General features: G+C 43.8%; 1 protein-coding gene across 1 annotated transcript in view; it reads left to right on the top strand.

Moving 5' to 3' along the window:
- Positions 1–1191: 1191 nt before the first annotated feature.
- The window catches only part of LOC104501388 (serine/threonine-protein kinase WNK2-like), a gene marked incomplete at both ends in the record, with an annotated part of 23720 nt that continues 3758 nt past the window's right edge, over positions 1192–21153 (top strand). The window contains 5 exons of the mRNA XM_010145187.1: positions 1192–1349; positions 11175–11263; positions 12087–12306; positions 14988–15276; positions 18352–18548. Of these exons, the coding sequence (XP_010143489.1) occupies positions 1192–1349; positions 11175–11263; positions 12087–12306; positions 14988–15276; positions 18352–18548 (953 nt within the window). The remainder of the gene's footprint in view (positions 1350–11174; positions 11264–12086; positions 12307–14987; positions 15277–18351; positions 18549–21153) is intronic.

Raw genomic sequence — 21153 nt, 5'->3', positions numbered from 1 at the left:
TCTATTTGTCCACTTCCCAAAACAAGGAAGCCTCAGCTCAAGCCGGAACAGGGATGTCCTTTCCGAGAACTCCTTTTCCCTGGTGTACATAGCTTGAATTACAGTGACGCTTTTGCTGCTGATGTAGAAACGTCGTAACAAAAACCGAATGGACATGCCGTGGGGCTCTGGGAGGCGGTTTGGGCTGTGAGGTGGCTGCTACTGAACTGGACAGGCAGAGCTTGTCCAGGTCCTTCACGTGGCCTGAGAGCTCTCATGCTCCTTTTGGCACCCTGGTGCTCACAGCTGGCTGTCCTCTCCCGCAACACACGACTGCTCTGGTCTCTCTTCCTTCACCTTCTCTACATGTAAAAGGGAAATAAATCAGCCTTGAACTCGAAGTGTAAATGACGTTGCAAGACACAGTTCCTGGAATGCATTACCTAAGTGTTAGTTTTTTCCCCTTTTGCTTTATAAGACCACACTGTTCAGAGTCGTTTGTTGGGCAGATGTTGTGGGCGCTGTAGGTCACTGCTTGCCGTAAAGCTGCGGCGTCCCGTGGTGAAGCAGTAAGAACGGTACTTTACTCAGTATCTACCCGGTTGCATCAGATCTCTGACACCCTCCTTTCCGTTGAGTAGGACCTTGTCCTGTGAGTAGCCTCACTGATCTGTCCCCCTAAAGCAGGGTCAGAATCAGGTTTAATGTTCTGTGTGTGTGGTGTTGTAGGTGATTCACTTTCCAGGTGCTGTCTGTCTGCTGAGTGGCTGCTATGTAACTCTGGAGTTAGAAAAATGTAAACTTACAGTGATAAAAACAAGAGTGAAGGTTCTCATCTCTTTTTCACCTCCACAAGCCTGTATACATCCCCCTCCCCACCCAGGAAAAGGAACCATTTCATGACTTCCAGTATGGTCAGGCCATGTGCTGCGTCTTCTTCGGTTTTGAAATTTTCATACTTTTTTTTCTTTTTCCTCTTCCCCCTTGTACTACTACCATCAAGACATGGGTGTGTAAGTGTATGAGTTGCCTTTGAGTTTCTTCCCTGGAGAACACTTGAGCTTATTCCAGTTTCTTCCCTCTTCTGAAATGATCTTGCATGCCCCCTCACACAGCTGTAATGGGCACACTTCAGAGAGGGGAGAACCGTTGTGGGTGAAGCCATCTAGACGTCCTCAAAAGTCTGCATTCTTTTTGTGCGTGTCTGTGTAGGTACGCCGGAATTTATGGCCCCGGAAATGTATGAGGAACACTATGATGAATCTGTGGATGTCTATGCGTTTGGAATGTGCATGTTGGAAATGGCTACCTCAGAATACCCTTACTCAGAATGCCAGAATGCTGCTCAAATTTACCGGAAAGTAACCTGTGTGAGTAAACACCCTTAATTTGTATCGGGGTTTTGTAACTTAAAAGGATTAAAAACATATTTTGGTGAGATGTCAGTACTATGGAACGTGTTGTGTGTGGGGGAAGTTGAGGTATCTGAGCTCTGGGCTACGCAAACCTGGTGCAGGTTCACTTGTAAGCTTGCCGTTCCATGGTTGACTTGTGTTTGACTGTACTGCAGCTCCAAAAAATGTTTTCAGTAATCTGTGTCATTGATTTTGTCTCCATCAGCCAAAAATACATTAAACTTGGGAAGCATCAGCAGGGAAAAATCTTTGCTCTAGTCTTTCCTCCTAAATGGGGACTTTTCAGACTTGATTGAGTTTCCCACAAAGCTAAAAGGACTGACTTTGACGTTACAGCCTAAATACTTACACGGTATTATATAGTGGAGGATGTTTGATTCAGTTTTCCAGACAGATTCTCTCTGTATGCATAATAAATTATCTGAAGATATAAAAGGGAAAAGATAGCAACGTTTAGTTTTGCAGTCAGCCAGAGGAGCATTGTATCTTCATTTTGGAACTCTGCAAGGTCTGGTAATCGCCAGACAGGAACCATGGAAAGGGGTGTACTGCATTTTCAGGTGAAGCTAGGTTGGAGGAGGAGTTGATCTAAAATAAGTTCTGCACCAAACAGAACACCCTCTCCAGCATTGTCACCCCCAGATGATAAATGTGTTTGTCTACGTGAGCTGTACTGTGAATGCCTGAAAAAACTCCTGAGTCTGTAAGATGCTATCAGAGTGCAAATCACTGACTGCAGAGAAATGAGACTTGCCAAAGGCTTTGGCAGCTGTGGTTGTATCCTGTTCCACTTGGTTAAGTGAAACCAGGAGTTTTTCAGAGCAGATCATGTTAAACAGACTGGTTTGTCAAAGATTGTCTCAGGTGCTTCGTTCCACCTGGTTGCTGCAGAAGAAGATAGTGAGCTGTGTGGTTTGGCCCTCGTGCATCACCAGAAGATGCAGTCTGCACACTCCGGGTGTGCAAGAAGAGGGCAATCCTCAGAAGAAAGCTGCCTAACATTTGCAAAGATTAGCTACTGATAAGATTGCTTTTATTTCTTTGACCTGTAAAGTAGAAGGAACAATTAGGCTTACATAGGAGATATGTTAAGTGGATCCATCTCGCCGTCCCCAAATTAGTTTGTGTTCCTCTGATCCAGCTGCTGCTTGTGAGCAAAAATCTTCCCAAGCAAAACTTAGTAACTACTGGTGGATTTTTGAAAGGGACTTGAGACCGCTTACCTTCCCCAAGGAGTTGAGTGAATCAGGCCAGTACAAACGTGGTTCTGTGACATCCTGCAGTCCGCAAATGCTGCTCGAGGTCAGAATTGCATCTGCTGGTTTGCCGTGTGCTCATCTCTCATGCTGGATATAGAGATGGTTTCATCAGACACCCAAAAATCCGTGTATGCCAGGTGAGAGGTTTATGAGCAATTTAATTTTTAGAGGTATAGTTCATATTGTTCAATATCCGTCTTTTCCCACCGCTGAAGACTGGGATGCTCTTGTGCTCCCCCACTGCGATGATGCTAACCTGGTGGGAGAGGGAAGATGCAAATGATTCAGGAGTCTGTGTTTAAAAGCTGAAGTCCGCATCAGGAGATGCGGGAGGATGTTCCTGCTGGAAATGGGAGAGATGCCATGACTTTCTGAAAGCAGGACACATCTGGAGCGGGGCAGCAGCTTTATCCTGTTTTCAAGTGAACTGTTTCACGGTGATGTTTGAAGCTGGGTAAAGCTGAATCTTTCCCAGTGGACTACAACCCTGTTTTCTGTAATTTAGCTCTTCTAAGAGTGTTGCTTTCAACCCAGAGCTATGCGGAAGCTATTAACATAAAGAGGGGTGTGTGTGCAGAGGTGAGTCTGCTGGTTCACTGGCTGCAGGCTGTTGTGCTCTACGCTGTGGGCTGGCTGGAAGCGCACGCTACATCTCAAAGAAGTGAGATAGGTTCGATGGCTCAGTGGAGGTGCTTGCCTGAATCCTTATGAGGATGGCCGCCCGTTCCACATTGCTATTCCACGGTGTGTTCTCACATTGTTATTCCACTCACTCCTCCCCTACAAGGAAAAGTTTATTTCATTTGGCACAATGGCTTGTTGGCTTCAGTTAGCTATGTAGTCCTTTGGATGTCCTCTAAATGCCATCTTTCTGGGTAGCTTAGGAGACATCTCCTTGGGCTCTGCAGCTTCACATGGTGAACACAGGGTCTCTTCTAATTTTAGGCTCTGGAGCCTCGTCTTCTGAATGTGATGCTGGTCTTGTTAACCCTAGCTACTGAATGGCTTTCGTGAGAAGTGCAGGGGGTGTTACCTGCTGCCTTGGGCAGGTGCGTGAGCGGCGTGCCCCTTTTGTTTGTGGAGCTGCCATCAGGGTTAGCTGCAACCTGGGTATGTGCCTGTGCATTTAGAGCCACTGATAGAGATGTCTTCCATTGCTCAGCATACCCGGAGAAACTGTGTACGACTCTTAGCCATCTGGAGTGTGGGTAATTAAGCCTTCATAAGACTCCAAAGCCTCATTTATCAAAGCGATATCCAAGATGGCAAAGAATGATGATTAATCAGAGGATTCCTAATTAGATGTTATATTTCAATTTGCAGACTTAAGTAGTCATTTTTTTAAACACTGGTGAAAGCCTGAGCCAACTCATTTTCTGTGGCAATAACCTTTACGTAGCTGAGGATTACGTGGTAAATTACTGTAACTTTGTAAGACCAGTCTTTTACTATCAGCTTGAGAGATGCTTGTCTTGAAGAACAAGTAATGGAGACTCCCCTTCCTTGTAAGGGGTATTTTTGGAACAGAACTGTCTTGCAGGAGTAGCTGAAGCAGAAATTGTCAGGTGCAGGCACGGAGTGTGTGTTTCCTGCATGTTTCAGCTGGACTTGGGGCAGTAGCAGTGAGAGCAAAGGCACCAGGATTCCTTAGATAGGAGCATTGTCATTACTGTCATTCCAAAGAAAGGGTTAACCAGCTCCCTGTGGAGAGGGAAAAAGCCCTGTCGCATGCCATGAGCTGCATGAACTGTCAGACAAGGAGGAGGAGCAGGGGGTGGACCTCGGTGAGGTGCAAGGGAAGCAGCAGCACCCTGGGGTAGATCCTCCATCCCAGAAGGAACCTCTCTTGTGGGCTCAACAGCTTCTCTAAAGGAGCTGCATCTGCAGACGAGCTGGCGACAGCAAGGGACCCCGCTTGGACCTGCGTGAGTCGCCCAGCCGGCACCGCGGGGGCCGAGGGGAACTGCTGCTGTGGAGCTGTAGGAGTTTAGGTTGTGGGAACCTGAGCTGTCACCAAACAGTGATGTCTGCCCCATTAGCTGAGGCAGTGATGACTTAGGGATGAAGGAACTGGAAGATCACGTTTCACCCAGCAGCAGACTATTGCTAGTGTGGGGTTGTACTAGACTGGAATGTAGTACAGAACAGGAGCGTAGACTAAAACCAAGAGGCTGAATTAGGCTGTTTTTTCTGCAGCGTCAGATGAGGTTTGGGGTCCTCACTAGAGCGGGAGGGGTGGCCCTGGCCGTCTCAGATGGAGGAGATCAGTGGTGCAGTGCTGCCGAACACTGTCACCTATTTCAGCTTGTCAGTGAGAAATTTACTTAATTTTTGATGCAGCTGGGTTTTTTCCACCAGAAAGGTAAACTATTTTTTGTGTTTTAAACTGAACATCAGTCTAGCGTAAAAACGCAATTGCTGTGCCTAGTTTCCTGATGATTTTGTTTTAAAAAAAAAAATAAAATAACTCATTTTTCCTGCCCAGGACTCAGCATCCTGGTGGCAACCACTGGAAGTGCTGCTAGCATCTAAAGGGGTGGGAGTGGCTTGCTAGGGTTTGCATCAAGCGAGCAATTGCTTGCTGGCAAAGGTACAATAACCACCTTTTTCTTTAGGCTGCCCTGAGCCTGACTTTGGGTTGCACTGGGCTGCACGTTCCCGCTGCTGCCCGGCGCTGTGAGGGTATCACTTTGGTTTTGCCATTATAATGCCTTTCCCAGTTGTTTCCGCGCCGTGTCCCAATGCTCTGTCGAACTCTTACCTGCTGATAGGACATCAGATGCATCTGAAGTCAGAGCCAGTCAAGCCACACGCCTTCGCAGTCCTTACTGGTAGAGAACTTTGAAGTGTTCCCTTTCTCAGGCAGCACTCTTCTGTTTTAAGATATTTTGCATTATGCATGGTCATAGTGTAAGAATATTGTACTTATTTATGCTTACACTGTTATTTCATTCTGCCTGACCGTATTCTGACGGCTTCACTGCTGCTTTGGTTTTCCACTCTTGTTTTTACGTACGTGTAACTGCATGTACGTAACAGTCCGGGATTTGGTGGCAGTTGTTTGCCATATGTACAGAACGGCTCATTGCTTTGCCAGGTGAGACATGCTCATTACGATTTGTCTCCTCTCTGCCCTTTCAGCCTGAATTACGGAGTGTAAACATAAAAAAGCAGGTATGTAACCTAAACAGAAAATACATACTTTTCAAGCCGCAGGTCCAAGCCGCATCCACTGCAGTTTGCTTTGAAGTGATTTCCTGGTCAGCATATTTGCAGTGCCCTTTGTTTTGATGCCATAATCTCATTTTTCATGCATAGCTTGATGGTTTTTCTTAGTCAGATTTTTTGTGTTTAATCATTCTGCCAAGTGATTTTGATGTAGACAATAGTGATGAAACATCGGCGTCTGTGACCTTCCCAGGCAGCTCCGGTCCAATGTTTTCTTACTGATGCGCTGCACAATGCGCAGCAGACCAGCTGCATCTGCCGGGGCTTCATGGTGACCTCGCTGGGTCTGGCAGCACAAACCTGCGCTCTAAAACAACCCGCGTGTTTATAGAGTTCTGCTTCGCATTTCACGTTTTCATGTTTTTTCTGTTTCTATAAGTGTATGGAATGTTTTCTCAGCATTTGCAGGCTATATTCTGTATTGCCCATACGGACAGAATAAATGCCATAGCTGCCCACAGCAGCAACAGGCAGGTGACATTATGAATGTCATTGCTTTGGCTCTTTGTGTGTTTCGGGTATCTTCTTAGGTCCGCAGATAATCTCCTGAGATTAGCATTAGGATCAAGTGCCATTTTGGAGTGAAATAGAGATGAATTTATAATTGCACACACTGATCTTGCTGCTGAACATCAAAGAACAAAATCCTGACAAAACTGAGAACTTTACCTTCAATTTATTGACTTCGGAGAGTGGGTGGTAGCGTGGAATTTCAGGTGGAAACACAGTTTCAGCTTTTTGGGAGAAGGTTTTTTCCTTTTCTGTGTGAGGTTAGAGACTCCCTTCAGGTAGAAGGAGTTTTAGTCCAGGTCACACTGTATCTAGACTGGGAAGGCACTTTCTAGGTGAAAGGAGACGTTACTGATGACTGTGGGTCAGGGTCAGTGTTGATCTGTGTGGCGCACGCTGTGAATCATATAAAGCAGCGTGAGTTACTCCGTCAGAAGCGTGCTCTGCTGGTGGAAAAATGACCGGTGGCTATTTTTAGACCTCTGAAAAATAAGCTTCACATTTTTGCCCCCAACACTGAGGTTGAAACTTTAGTGTGTATGTCTTATATGGGCCTGACACTATACTGAACCATCTTATACCGGAGCACAACGTATTTCAAATCTAGTCACTTCAGAAAGAAGGTGAGGAGAGTAGGTGGTGGTGAGGGATTCACACTGAATCACCAAGTTTGGGACAGATGAATTCTTAAAAGGGGTGTCATATATATGGGTCATATATATGTATTTCGGCATTTAAAGGGTTTTTGTGAAAATGTCCCTGTGCACTGTAGGTCAGGCAGTCAGCCTGCGGTGCAGGTGCAGCGGGTTTGGACTGACTTCTGTTTACCCGGTGTGGTACGGCTGTCAAACTGTCATGGGTCCTTCCTTGGCTAATACACTGTGAATTTTGGTGCTGTATTTCCATGGGAATGCTCAGGAAGGACACATGGCTTCTGTAGAAATGAATGAGATGAGTCCTTGGACTGCAAATAGAAATGTGCATTTCACATAAACCCCCTTCGTGGTCAGGAGGCTGGTGAGTGTCAGGGCACGGTGCTGGGGGGAGGGTTTGCAGTGCCATGGTGAGATGACCTTGGAGATTTTAATGAAGGGTGTAAGGGACAGGAGGGTGCGATAGCATATGAGTGGTGGGAGAACATTCTGGCAAAGCACTTGTGTCCGGTGCTGCACTGTGCATATTTTGTCCTTGTTTGGTTTAGTAATCTGTTCACAGCGTAGCTGTTCAGAAGGTTAATACAGAAGATGCTTGGAGAGGAGTCAGTGTTCCTTCAGAAGATGTTGAAGGTAAAATGGTGTTTGGAGGAACTGCTGTTTATTTTTTTGAGGAAGCAATTTGTAAGGTCAAAAGTCAGTATTGGTCATCAGGGATCTGTCAAAAGGACCATTTTCAGGCAAACCTGATTTCTGGATGCCAAACACATCCTGCCCTGCTCTCCCCTAGTCATGTCAGTGTTCAAGCTGAACCATGTAACTGTGGATCTGGAAAAGAAAATTAAATCAAGAAATACGGTGATATGCCTCGTGCTATTTGTGTCCCTCGTGATCAGTTTGTGTTAAGATACCCATGAAGTGCTCTGCGATTATAAAAAGCAATTGGCATGTTCCTGTGAGCGTGTAGATACATGAGCGCTATGTTCCTCTAGGTAGCAGAAAACTCTTTAGGTAGTGGGGTGGAAGTCCCCTCTTCTGCTTTGCTGGGGGGTTGTTGGTGTTTGGGGAGATGGGTTTTTTCCAGATAAGTTGGTATGGATGCAGCTGGATGGGATATCTTTCAGTACACGTTAACCTATAGCAGATGATGGTCTTTACTACCTGTTCTTCCTGATAAGTGTCACTAAGATGGAAATCAACCGTTTCCTACGGCAAACCGGAGCATTCATAAATGTAGAGATTTGCCCCCTTGCTTTCTGTTCTGTATTACCCAAGATTAGCTCAAGCTCTTCCCCAGCCAAGAACACGATGGGGTCCTGTAGCTTTGGGGTGTATGAGGGTGCAGAGGATTCATGCTGGAAATGGGTTTTGGTACTTTGTTGTCTTTCATTTCTAATTCAGGAAGCAAAGCTCTGTAAGCAGACTCAGCACACTGTGGTGTGCTCTTGCTTGATTTGAGCAAGCCTGGGCTTTGGTAGGCTAAGCACACCTACCAAAATCTGATACATTTTTCTAATATACAAAATTTGAACCCTCATAAGTAAGATTTAGATTTGCTTAAGCAAATAATTCATGTTAGCAGGTTTCAGCCATCCAGCCACGTTCTCCTATTTTGTCCGCACAAGAGTGGGTTTTTTTGTATCTCAGGAGCTCTCTGCCTGGGCAAAACTGGGAAGCTGAGCCTTTATATGACTGTTCCATAAATTTTTTTACTCCCCAAAATTTATGAATTACATATTTTTATTCTCGAGTTTTAAAATAAAAGGGGAGTGGTTGACAGGAAATAAATAAAGTCAAGTTCAATGTCGAATCTGAGCCTCGAATGGCAACAGAATGTTAATAAAAATGTGAAAGTGTAATCTGAAGCTGGAAAGTACAGAAATTCTCAGCGGTGCCAGCCCTCATTGAAATTCACCCATAAAATTTATTCAAGACTAAATTCAGTGAAATACTTGCAGACACTTTCTGAAATACATATTTTCTTTTTTTTCTTTTCTTTTTTTTTATTCCAAGGCAGCATCAAGGCAGCCACTGTTCAGGACTTCAGACTTCCTTATCTGCCCTGACATGATCTGCTATTTACTGTTCTTTCAGGGTGAAATTTTAAAAGGATTTGAATGGAGTTAAATGGCCAAATCCCATTCGGTTATGTGCTTAATCAGATTGTGGCTTTTTTAGATAAAGGAAATCATGTTTCCTTTTTATTCTGCTTGTTGACTTCGTTGGAAGTACTTGGGTCCTTAAGTGCACAATCTGTTTCCAAATTAATTTTGTCAATTTTTCATCCGTATACATCTTGATTGAGTAGGCAGAGAGGTTACATGGTTTTAAAATGGAATAATTTATTTTTTTAGTTGAAACTGAACATCTCAAATGTGGTTGTGTTGCTGGATATCTACGTGAAAAGCTTTCACGGGAAACCTCCCGTGAGCTGCATGGAATGGGTTACCAGTGCTGCGCTTGTTGGGTATCTGATACAAGCGGAGCAGTAGGGTAGCCTTGCTGGAAACGCCAGCTGTTCCTCATGGCACATCCCTTCCTCCCAATCTGCAACCTGGCATCAGAAGTAGTTGTCAGCTTGGGCTTTGAAAATGCACAGCCACACGTGGGTGTGAGCTGCCCGGGTGTTCCTGGGAATTATTTTTTCTGGTACATTTTGATGGTGTGTACAGGAAGCTGACACAATATATAAACTGTTACGTAGCCTGAGAACTTGCGTCGTGCTTCCCCAGCAGCCTCTCTACCTTGCTGAGGCACGCATTCTTGTAATGAAGAGGCTATATACCCTGAGGAGGATCATGCTCAAGAGATCTTGGTCCTGAAGTATTAGAAAGTAGGGAGAGGTGGCCTATGACTGCCCTAGAAGTGTGTGTTTCTTTTAAATCCTCTCCATCTTCTTAAGACAGCCCCACCTAAGCTGCAAGAAATGCCAACCATTCCTTAAGCCCCAGCTCCCGGTGTGGAGAAGCGGATTTGCCTTCTCTAAGTTTTCCTCTGCAATGAACTGTTGGGTTTTCTCCTTGGAAGGCCACGCTTGTAGGTTAGCTGTTCCGAACCTAGAACTGAACGCTATTCCCAGCAAAACTGTTAATGTTGGACAGAGATTTACCTTGATTTATGGGTTGTGTCTGCTCTGCCCATCATTACCAGTGAGATTCTAACAAAGTGCTGGGGCCTCCCGGTAATTAAAGGGGCCTGTGAGAAAGATGGGGACAGTCTTTTTATCAGGGCTGTTGGGACAGGACTAGGGGTGATGGCTTAAACTAAAAGAGGAAGATTCAGACCAGAGAGAAGGAAGAAATGTTTTACATTCAGGGTGGTGAGACCCTGGCCCAGGTTGCCCAGAGAGGTGGGAGAAGCCCCATCCCTGGCAGCATCCCAGGTCAGGTTGGTCCTTGGGGCTCTGAGCACCCTGCTCTGGGTGCAGGTGTCCCTGCTCCCTGCAGGGGGATGGATTAAATGGGCTTTAAAGATCCCTCCGAACCCAAACCAGTCTAGGATCCTGTGAAATGCAAGAGCGACACAGAGCTGTTGGGCATATTCTCTTGCTCCCCTGCTTGGTGTGGGGCTGGGTTTGGGTTTTTTCTTTTTGAGGGGCAGGGTTGTTGGAGAGTGTTGGGGACGTAGAAAAACAGAAGATTTGTGGGAAACAGGAATATGGAATATTCCAAGGTATTTTTTACTCGTTCTTGAAGCTAACTATCTGAAGGAAAACATGATTATTTGTCCTTATTCATTTAGTGTTTTGAGAGTTAAGACAAAAATCATAAAATGAACAACTTCAGAAGAGAGTTATTTTGACAATTTAAAAGAGGCTGCGGCTTGAATATTGACTTCAGAGTCCACAGGGTGTAAAGGTGGGGTTTGCAAAGTTAGTGAAGGAAAATGGATATTTCCCCTGCGTGCGGCTGAGTTCACGTACAAAGCAGTGTGACTATGTCGAAGTGTGATGCTACTTAGAAATATGGTAGCACTAGATTTTCGATTCCGTTTTGTATTAAGACTAACAACTTCAAAGTATGAGTTACTCCAAGGGTTGAATTGACTGTAAAATGTAGGAAAAATGTCCTTGATTGAGAGATATAATGTGTTTATTTTTCAAACTAATTCTTTTTTCTCTCTCCTTTTAGGGTATAAAGCCAGCAAGCTTTGAGAAAGTTACTGATCCTGAAATTAAGGAGATAATTGGGGAGTGCATTTGCAAAAATAAAGAAGAAAGGTTTGTTCCAAGTAACCAAGTTTTGTGTTAAATAACGTGCATGCAGGGATTTCAGAGCCGTCCGTGGATGTTTGTCCTGGCCCCTGGGTCTTCCCTGTGCAGGAGAAACCGCAGATATAAACAATTGCCTTCCTTCTGCTATGTAATGTCAGGATACTTATGTAAATGCTGTTGCTGTGTCTCTCAGCTTCGAAGACCAAGGTCAGAAGGTGTTGCCGTGGACGTGTGAACTAGCGTATTCTAGCACGTTCTGGCATAACGGTCCGTAAAACCTCACTCAGGAGCTTCTGCATGGAGCATCGAGTGTGGTGGAGGTCGACCACAAATGTGATGTGGTAGACTCACCAGCAGCTGTTCCAGCAGATTCCGCTGACACAATAGCCTCTAGACATGGACGCAAATTGTGCCTTGTTTCCAGCTTTGGTTTTAAAACCTGAGCTTCCTTCCTGTACTGCAATCTCCTAGATGAGTGTCTGCTGTTCAGTATGTCATAAGTTTCACAAATACAGGTTTTAGGGACCTCGGCTGACTACCTAGAGGGAACCTCTTTGTTAGTACTCTTTAAGCTCAGATGCTCAAAAGTCGAGCAGAGCTATGATCTGTATTTCTGTACGTGCTTATGGTGTATGAACACTGCTGAAGCTTTGTGAAATAGGAAGTGTTGTTTCTTCAGCAGTACTGTGTCTTTTGGCTAAGGGCACAAATTTGTTATGGCTGAACACCAAACATTTAGTTTTTGGCTATAACAACAGTTTCTTGTCACAAACCTCTTTGAAATTGCTTAAGACTTGCAGTACTTGAATATTCTTTACATCCATTGCAGATATGAAATTAAAGATTTATTAAGCCATGCCTTTTTTGCTGAAGATACTGGGGTAAGAGTGGAACTTGCGGAAGAAGACCATGGTAGGAAATCCTCTATTGCCTTAAGACTCTGGGTAGAAGATCCTAAGAAACTGAAAGGAAAACCCAAAGATAATGGAGCCATTGAGTTTACTTTTGATCTGGAGAAGGAAACTCCTGATGATGTTGCACAAGAAATGGTAAAATAAACTTCTCCTGACAAGAATGTGTGTTTTATATAGATAGATTTAAGTAGGACATAAATCTCAAAGGACAGCGGGAATGAGTCCGGTAAAGTAACTTCCACTTAACTCATTCCAGGTGTCTAGTTTAAGCAGTTTGCATTGATTTTAGAATGAGTGCTGCAAGAAAGGGGTAAACAGGGAAGGACTGGTAATTGGGAAATGTTGTTTACCGAGTACAAAACCAAATGCATGAAACGACATTTTAAACAGCTTGGGACTAGAGGGGGCTAACCTGCTTTTCCAATTTGAAAACTCCTTTGCCAGTTTCTGTTAGTTGTTGAATGTCTTGGAAATTGTTTGGCATCTGTTGAGTTTCAGACGGGGTCTTAGAATAAGTTAGAAGAGTTCAAAAGTGCAATCACAAAATAGTCTGCACTGAAATTTTTGAAACACTTCTCGTCTTCTCTGTTGGTGTTACTCAGGAGGAGTGTAGATGGGGAAGGTCTGTGTCTGTCACCAAACAGAAATAGGGAACTGCACTGAAGCCCACTGCACAGAGTTAGGAATTAGCTTTCGTTTTTTTAACAGATGGATTTAACTTAGTGAATTTCTGTATTCTCGTAACTTGAGGGGTGTTAGAAAAGCTATTTAGTGTTCAGTTTCAGCACACAATCCATGAACTCGTGTTTTAACGGTGTCTTTACAGCTTTACAGTTGTTGAGGTTTTCTAACATGATGGAGATAGAATCATTAAGCGCTGAGTCAAGGGTCTGAATTTTCTTGTGCTTGAAGAAATGTTCCTATTATGATATAAGTCCCAAGGGATCCCATTTAATGATGCTTTCATCAGCATTCCTGTTCTGCTTAGAAGGCACTTGTTTTGGTAATGCTGCCTTACTGTGCTTAGACTTGCCACCATGCACTCTAAGTCTAGTGGGAGGAATTCAAGCTCCTCTGTCTTCTTGTTGTTAGTTTGCAAAAGGTCCAATATTTTTTGAGCAATGTATTGTTATAGAGCTCCTTTCATGTAAAAGTTGCTCTGGTACAGTTACCTGCTGTTATATTTTGCATTTAAATATTAATGGAAATAATTGGAATCTTGCTGTACGTTACTTGGCCCACAGTCATGGTGTTTTGTTTGGAAGAGGAAATAATTCTTGTAAAAAGTTTATTTCCAAGAATCACTCCCAAATGACCATGATACTCTAGCCTTTTCCAAATAATTTTAAAGCATGTGTTTTGTTGTTACATTAACAGTTACCTGAGTGGCTGCACGTGAAATGCTTTCAAATGTGAGGCTCTGGGGCGGGGGGCGACATTCCTAAGTGTCTTTTTCTCGCCTGTATGAATTGTGGAATGCTAAAGCCACGTGCTTTCATCAGATTGTGTTGCTTTATGCGTTGTGGAAGAGAAGGATGTAGGAGCCCTGTTGCATACAGGGAAGTATTTATCATTATTGGTGGGTTTTCAGCAGTCAGGTGTTCCAGCTTGTCCAGATGATGTGGGCAGAAGGAACTTCAGATGTTCTGGTGGGTTTGCAAAGCGAAGTCACCTTTCACAACCAGCGGGTACTGTAAAATAGCATATCATCATTAAACTGCAACCATTCTCTATCTGGAGATGTCGGAATCAGAGTTGTTTAAAAGAGTCATTCATGTGGCAGGTTTTCAGTGCCTTCCTGTTAAGCTTTGTCATGAAGAGTCTACTGGGCATGATAGTTAATATCAAGCAAGGTTCTCTGGACCTGAGTGGCTCTTCTCTCAGGTATCTCCTTTCTGTTGCTGGTATTGGTTGGATCGTCAGTTCAGGAGTGTCAGTGAGGTCTGAGGGCATAGGCAGTGGAAAATACCATAGAATTGCCTCATGTTAGAGCAGGAGCAATGAAGGAAAACCTCTAGATTTCCTCCACGTGTATAAGTGCTTCCAAATCTGTAGCGTATGTGTGTTAATGTAGAGTGAGCAGACAAATCTCTGGTGGGTCATTATTATTAACTAAAATTCAGACCCTACACTGTGGGAGATTATGCAAACAAATAGCACAAAGATGAATTTCCGTTTCATCTGTTGAGCAGTTGAATGCTGATAAAGCCTGGCCCCCTTTTCAGTCAAATGTAAGCAGTTTGCATTTGATGCAATAATAGGCCTTTTCTTTATAAAAGTCAATCGACAGTGACTGACTTTACCATCTAAGTAATTAGAGTTGGAAGTTAATTTGAGATGAAATGATGCTAACACCTCCTCCGTGTCTTTCTGTGGTACCAAGCACAGCAATTTTGTGTATATTGGAGAGGTTAAGGCAATACATTCCGATTTAGGACTAGTGTGACTTACTCCAGTTGCATTCAAAGATTTTTTTTTTCTTTTTCCTCCTTTGACTATTCTATTAGTCCTTCCAAAAAAAAAAAAAGAGATAACCCTTCTGCAGTTAACCCATCTCTCCTCTTCTCAGTGGTTTTTAACTGATGACGTGATCCTGTGTGTATTCAGGTCATAGAAATTACGTATTGTTGTTTTAAAAGCATTAGGGATAAAAGTTTTATTCAAAAAGAATCTTATCAAGCTCTTGAGTTCCTGTTCTTGTGCGGAATACGTCTGTAATTCATGTTACTTCAAACTGATGTTTTCTCTGTTAGGAAGAGATTTGAGTAATGTGTGTGTGCATGCGTGATCTTGCTAAGTTTGTGCTTTCTCTGTAGATTGACTCTGGATTTTTTCATGAAAATGATCTCAAGATAGTTGCCAAGTCAATACGTGACAGAGTAGCGTTAATACTTTGGAGAAGAGAGAGAATTTGGCCGAGGATGCAGTCAGAGGAACGTCGGGACTCCGAATGTCTGGAGAAGTTGAAGACTCCGCATGCCCAGCAGGTCCAGGTCACCTACCTTTCTCACACTGGTCACCATGTCCTATCAGAGTCAGAGGAGCCTGAGGCAGACCAGCATCCCTTTCAGCAAAACCTGCCCACCAGCGTCACATCTGTTGCATGTAAGTCTCCCATTGGTTGTGTGTGCACTTGGTGATGTATGTCTGAGGGTGAAATGGGTGGTGATGTGAGCTCAGTGGTGAGATGAGCTGCTGGGCACATTTTTGCTCGAAGAACACAAGCGTGTCAGTGAGACGCATAACAATTTTGGAAGAAACGAATTCTCAGGAAACACTACATTGCAGAGCGATAGCTCCTCCTTCAGCAGCAGTAGACACAGAAAACAAACATATTTGTGAATGGAAAAGCAAGGGCACCTGCTGCTCTACACTGAAATAGCCGTTTTCTGTGCCAGGGGATGGGATCAGCACTAGGTTTGTGCAAAACACCATTTTGGAGCCTGCGGAAGCTACGTAGTCACTAGGCTGGTTAGAGTGGCCAGTCTCTTTTTCAAATGATGTTGGTGGTGTGGAAGTGTTTATCCAAATGCTGAAACCCAAGTGCTGCTGTTTCTTGGGTTTTGCGAGTTACTCTCGATGGTTTGCTTGCAGGCTTTTGTGCAAAGGTCTACAGCAGAAAAAACAAATCCATCTCTGAATGTCACGTGATGTAACTCAAGATTTCCCAGTTTGTGGGAGGTATCAGCTGTGGCTTGGTCACACGTGTTGGGAGCACTCATGGGCCGACACCGTAGTTATAGTTGGGATCCTGAGGTCTCTGTTTCTCCAGGCTCTCTATTTTGCCCTGAGCTTGTGGCCTGGAAGCCAGGGGATGGGTTGATCTCCGTTATGGCAGGTCAGAGTCGGTGTTTGCTCCTGTTGGCGCAGGCCCTGGTAGCTACGAGCCGGTGATTTGCCAACTCTTTATATGCAGCTGGGGACAGGTTCAAGGGTGATCACTGGGCTCTTTCACAACACGCAAGCTTATGTCTCCTGTTTCAATTCCAAGCCCTGATTTTGGTCTGTCTCTGAATAAGAAACTACCTGCCTTGGCTTGTAGAGCTTGTGGTTTCTTCATTTCTGAGCATCAGACTGATCTCCAGAAACAAAGGAATGTTTTTATTTCCCTAAAGTAGCTTGTCCCTGTCTCTGTCCCCAAAATCACCCTCTGTTACTGAGTGACACTCTGGTATCGAAATTGTCATGTATTTTTACATTTAAACATCTTGAAGAAAATGTTGCCAAGAAGCTTGGCAGTTTTTATGAGGTTTTCTAGCTAGTTTTTTCTGATAAAATCCGATGTATTTTGCTACTAAACTATCATCATAGTGTTTCTGTTTTACTGTTCTAGACTTTAACATCAGCATGGTTAAATTAAGGCTGCATCATCTTTAGCAAAGGGACAGCTGCTGCTTTAATTCAGGGGTTGGATGAACTGCTGTACAGAGGTCTGCTTTGAGCAGCAACGTGGCGAAGTGTGCCTCTGAGAAAACAGACCATCGCCACAGAGGAGAAATGGGCGTATTTGCATAGCACTCAGAATATTGCAGCATTTACAGAGCTTTTTTTCTGCGGCTCAGTTGATCTCTGTTCATTTTTTTGGGTCATACGCTTATTTCGTGCTATCTAATTCCTCTGAGAAGCACCTTAATTATGACTCTTCTTGTTTCCAGTGGTACATTGAGGCTACTTGTGCTTCCCGTGGTTCTGTTGGACGCAAGCTGACAGAATTTTATTCTAAATGTAAAACCTCCAGTGTATTTCCCATTCCTCAACTCATAACTGATCCTCAGTGTTATCTGACAATTCACTGTCGGGTGCCTGTGGACATTTTCTTATTGACATTGGGAAGAAGACCTCTAGAAATGACTGTTCTACCAATGCATCTATTAATGGGTCAGATGTAAAACCACAAATTAATAACTAATGTGTGTAATGCATGTCGCTCTATAAAAATCTGAGTGGCTCACAGCTTTTTTTCTTTTCTCCTTTGAGGTCTTAAGTGATTGTTTGTGATAATTAGAAGTGCCTATGCAGTAGAAATCCTTGCCTTCTCAGAGCAGGGTAATGTTGACTCTATTTAGAGAGGAGCTGAATAAATATAGAGGGGATTTGAATTCGGGGGGGGGGGAACCCAAAACAGTTGGGAGACTAGTTTGTGGGTACTGAGGAGAAATGTCATCTCTGACGCTATTAAAAAATACATTGTTATTTAAAAGCCAAATAAGTAAAACATTATTTGGAATATGGAAACAAGAGAAGATGGGAAGTCTGGAAAAATAAATAGCATTGAAAGTTAGCTGTAAGCTATTTTTAGTCCACTTTTTGGTAACTGCGTTAGAGTTTTCTTTCCATATTTTCAGCATTTTATATCTGTTACAGGCCATTTGTCTTTTGGATACTTAGAGCTACAGTCTTGATTGTCTTGTTTCATTTCTCAAATGAGAAAACAGTAGCTTATGCTTCAGAAGAATGGGGCGCTTGTGCTTTACAGGCTTCAAAATGCATGAAAAGACATTTCCAAACCAGTCATACTCAATGGTACAGTTGTGTTTGTGTTCGGTGGTGGGTAACGGTGCTCACCCAGTACCCGTAGCTGTGCAATGCTGTAGGTCAGCTGGGCAAACCCTCTGCACGAGCAGCCCCAGCAGAGCTCTGAGTGGTGCTCCTAAACCACTGCAGGTGATTTTTGTTACCTGTGCTTCACCTGCGGTATCATGATGTACTCACGTAGGGTGTGCTCTGCTGAACTGAAAATGCATACAGTATAAAGAATGGTGTCATTTTCAGTGCTGCTAATGACAGAAGGTGAAGTCAGAGCATCCGCAGGAGATGTTACTTTAAATCACTCCAGGGTATGCTATGAACATTACGATTGGGGTTTCCTTTCCTTTCATTCCACAAAATCTGTAAACATCTGCAATTCTTAATGTCAACCTTATGCCCTTTAAGGGAAATATCAATGTGCCCGAAATATCATAGTGCACAGAAACCCACAGGGATGGGTTTTGGCTCAAGGGAAGCAGCATGTGCCTTTTGTTGAAAATAAATGTGTGTGTTGTATAATGTATTTATATAATGGAAAGGGCTAGGGTGGTAAAAATGCTAATTACATAAACCAGTGTCGACCTTGCTCTAAAATCATTACTTGAAAGCCTGTAGTTGTTGAGCTTTTAATAAAAAATATTGTTCTTTCAGCCGACAGCACATTTGACAGTGGCCAGGGGTCCACTGTTTATTCAGACTCCCAAAGCAGCCAGCAAAGCGTCATCTACTCGTCTCTGCCCGATCCAGTCCCTCCTGCTATCCAGCGGGTGTACAGCCCTCCTCTGAGCGAGAGCCAGGCTGTGCCTCATAGCCTTCAGCAGCTGGGGCACTACCAGCAGCCCTCAGGAGTAAGTCTAAAGCTTCTTGAAATCACTTTCTATCCTAGACTGTACTTAATGCCTCATTTATACCCTTGTTTTCAGTAGGTGTGGGTTCCAGGGATTGCTTTATTGTTCCTCGCTCTCCTCTGTTGATGGTGGCTCGCTTAGTAACGCCCTTCTGGTTGATCTGACACGCGTGCTCAGTAGGTGGAGTGTGGCGGGCTGTGTCTGCCGTTCTGAAGAAAGGCTTCCCTGGCTGCTGTCATGCTTTCAGTAAAAAGGCTTCTTACTGCTCTGTTGTCACTGAACTGCATTAGCAGCTTGGCAATGCTTAGTTTTAAACTCATAGGCATGTAGTTGAGAACTGTTCTCTTTGGGTGTGTTTGCTGTCAATATAGCCACACGTTATTGTCCTTCGTTTGTTCCAGAGCCTCTTGGGTCTCATGTTCCGTCCAGTTGTGACAAAGGTCACGCATCCAGTCACTGCTTTTCTGGTGCTGGGTTTGGATTTAATCTTGCTCAGGTTTGGCAAGGTGCATCCATTACTAAGGCTCCATAATCAGGCACTGGTAGCCCAGTCAGACATTCACACTTGCTCCTGGTTTTGTGCTGTTATGACCTTGACCAAAAGCAATTCGTGCAACTACTGGTGCAAGAACAAACACATGCAAGTGAACGTAAATCTTCAGGTACTTCCAGTGAGAGGCACAACACGATCATGTTATGTCCTTCAAAAGCTGTGACAGCACCGTGTTCCGGTTCCAGCCTGCACCCATCACACCACAGAGCACTCATGCTGCTTTCTACTGCCACAGGGACCGGCTCATGGCTTTGACTCCAAACACAACATCCCTTCCCCAAGAACTGGGAAAGGAAAATGTGTATATGCAGACTAGAGGAGAGGCAGCAGGTGCATCGTCTCTGGTGGCACTGGTGGGAACCTCTGCAAACCCTATGCAGCTGATGTTTCCTCAGCAGTCTCATCAGATGTACCTAGCCCCCCGTGTATTTCAGTCTGGCCGAGACCAAAACGTGTCAGAAGTCTTGATGCCTGTTGAAAGTGCTCCCTCCCCAGGTAGCCAACTCCCAGAGAACTCTGTGCATCAAGCTCTTGCCCAGGTAAGCAGGCCACATGGCCAAAGTTTAGACCTGCCTCTCTTACATGAACCTTTGCAATAGATAATTAGCCAAACGACCAGTTCTTCTCCCATGAGATCTGCAAGAGTTGCAGAAAATGTTCTGCCTTCTGAGTCCTACAGTGGCAGAGAAGCCAATGTGCCTGGCTGGTCCCAGCCCTGTTGCAAAGTGTGTGCTGGCAAAACACGGCTGGTGGAGAGCAAGCTGGTGACTGGCTACTGCGAGCAACCTGCATAAGTAAAAATGACAGTAATGATATGGTAGGTTAATTTTTTTTCATCCTATTTGACCAAAGAGAAGAAAAGATCCAGGAGCTGCTTCATCCAGATTTACCCTCCATACTCAGGAAGTGCATAGTTTTCCCTGCTTTCACCTTATACTTTCCAAATTGTCTGCAAAAAATTACGAATGGTATTTTGCGAATTACCTGGAGGAAAAAAAATTCAGCCTTGGCATCTGTAGCCAGCTCCCTCCACTGTGGAAACCACCTTCCTACGTGCCTGTGTCTCCCGGGAGGCAGCCTTCCTCCTGCCTTGTTCACCTGAAGCACTGAACAGCTCTAAGCGTAACACTCAAAAGGCACCTCTTGAGCAGATTGGTTTTTTATTATTAAATTGAGCTGTGCATACTCTGTTAGAGCAGACTAATTATTTCCATTGATGGGTTTCAGTAATTTTAACCTAAATGCGTTATTTTTGTCATGATTGAGGGTTTGGGAAAATAATAACCTTTACTCACCAGCTTTTTATTTTCTGATGGGATTTCCATATTTTTTTTTCTTCCTGCAATAACTTAAGTGTAAAGTTCCAAGGTTTGAAATTCTCAACAAACACAGGAGACAAAAGTTTGGCGCAAAACCTTTCATTTTCCAAGGGGGGAAAAAAAAAATCAATGTATTTGTCTGGGAGATTATTTACCAAGATAACAAGCACTTAACTGGAGCTGTAGCAAGGGTGTTTTTTAGGCTTATGAGCCTCAGTCTGACATACTGTTTATTTTTAATTTATCTTCTTTGAGCTGAAGTTTTAGAGAACTGCTACAGTTACAAACCTTATCCGAATTTCTTTAAATTTTTTTTGTTGTCGCTTCTGTTGTGGTTCTAATTTGTTTCTCATGTCTCTGTTTTCTTGGCATCCGTTCGAACTCAATTACCTGCTTTTCTGGAAGATGAAGATTCTTTATGAAATTATAAAAATCTTTCTGAAGATCAGTTTCTGTTTTGCCCAGTTAATGGCTTGTTGTTGCTGCTGGTATATTCTCAGCCGCTGTGCTAGTCCTTCCAGTGGTTTTACAGGTCTGCACACTTGCTTCGAGGAAGAAATGCCGTGCAGTGCAGCTTGGTTGTCTCATTTGGAAGTTGCTGACTTTTTTCCACGTTTTCAGATTAAGTAACTTACCATCCCTTGCAGATAATTTTTCATATTTTTTCTCCTTTGTTTCGAGGCAAGCAACAAATAGAGTATTTGCTTGCAGGTACCTTCTCGATGAAGAGCGG

This window comes from Buceros rhinoceros, unplaced genomic scaffold, assembly GCF_000710305.1.
Source record: "Buceros rhinoceros silvestris isolate BGI_N320 unplaced genomic scaffold, ASM71030v1 scaffold36701, whole genome shotgun sequence".
Lineage (NCBI taxonomy): Eukaryota > Metazoa > Chordata > Aves > Bucerotiformes > Bucerotidae > Buceros > Buceros rhinoceros.
The sequence above is the reverse complement of the archived record's forward strand: the minus strand, read 5'-3'. Positions and strand labels throughout refer to the sequence as shown.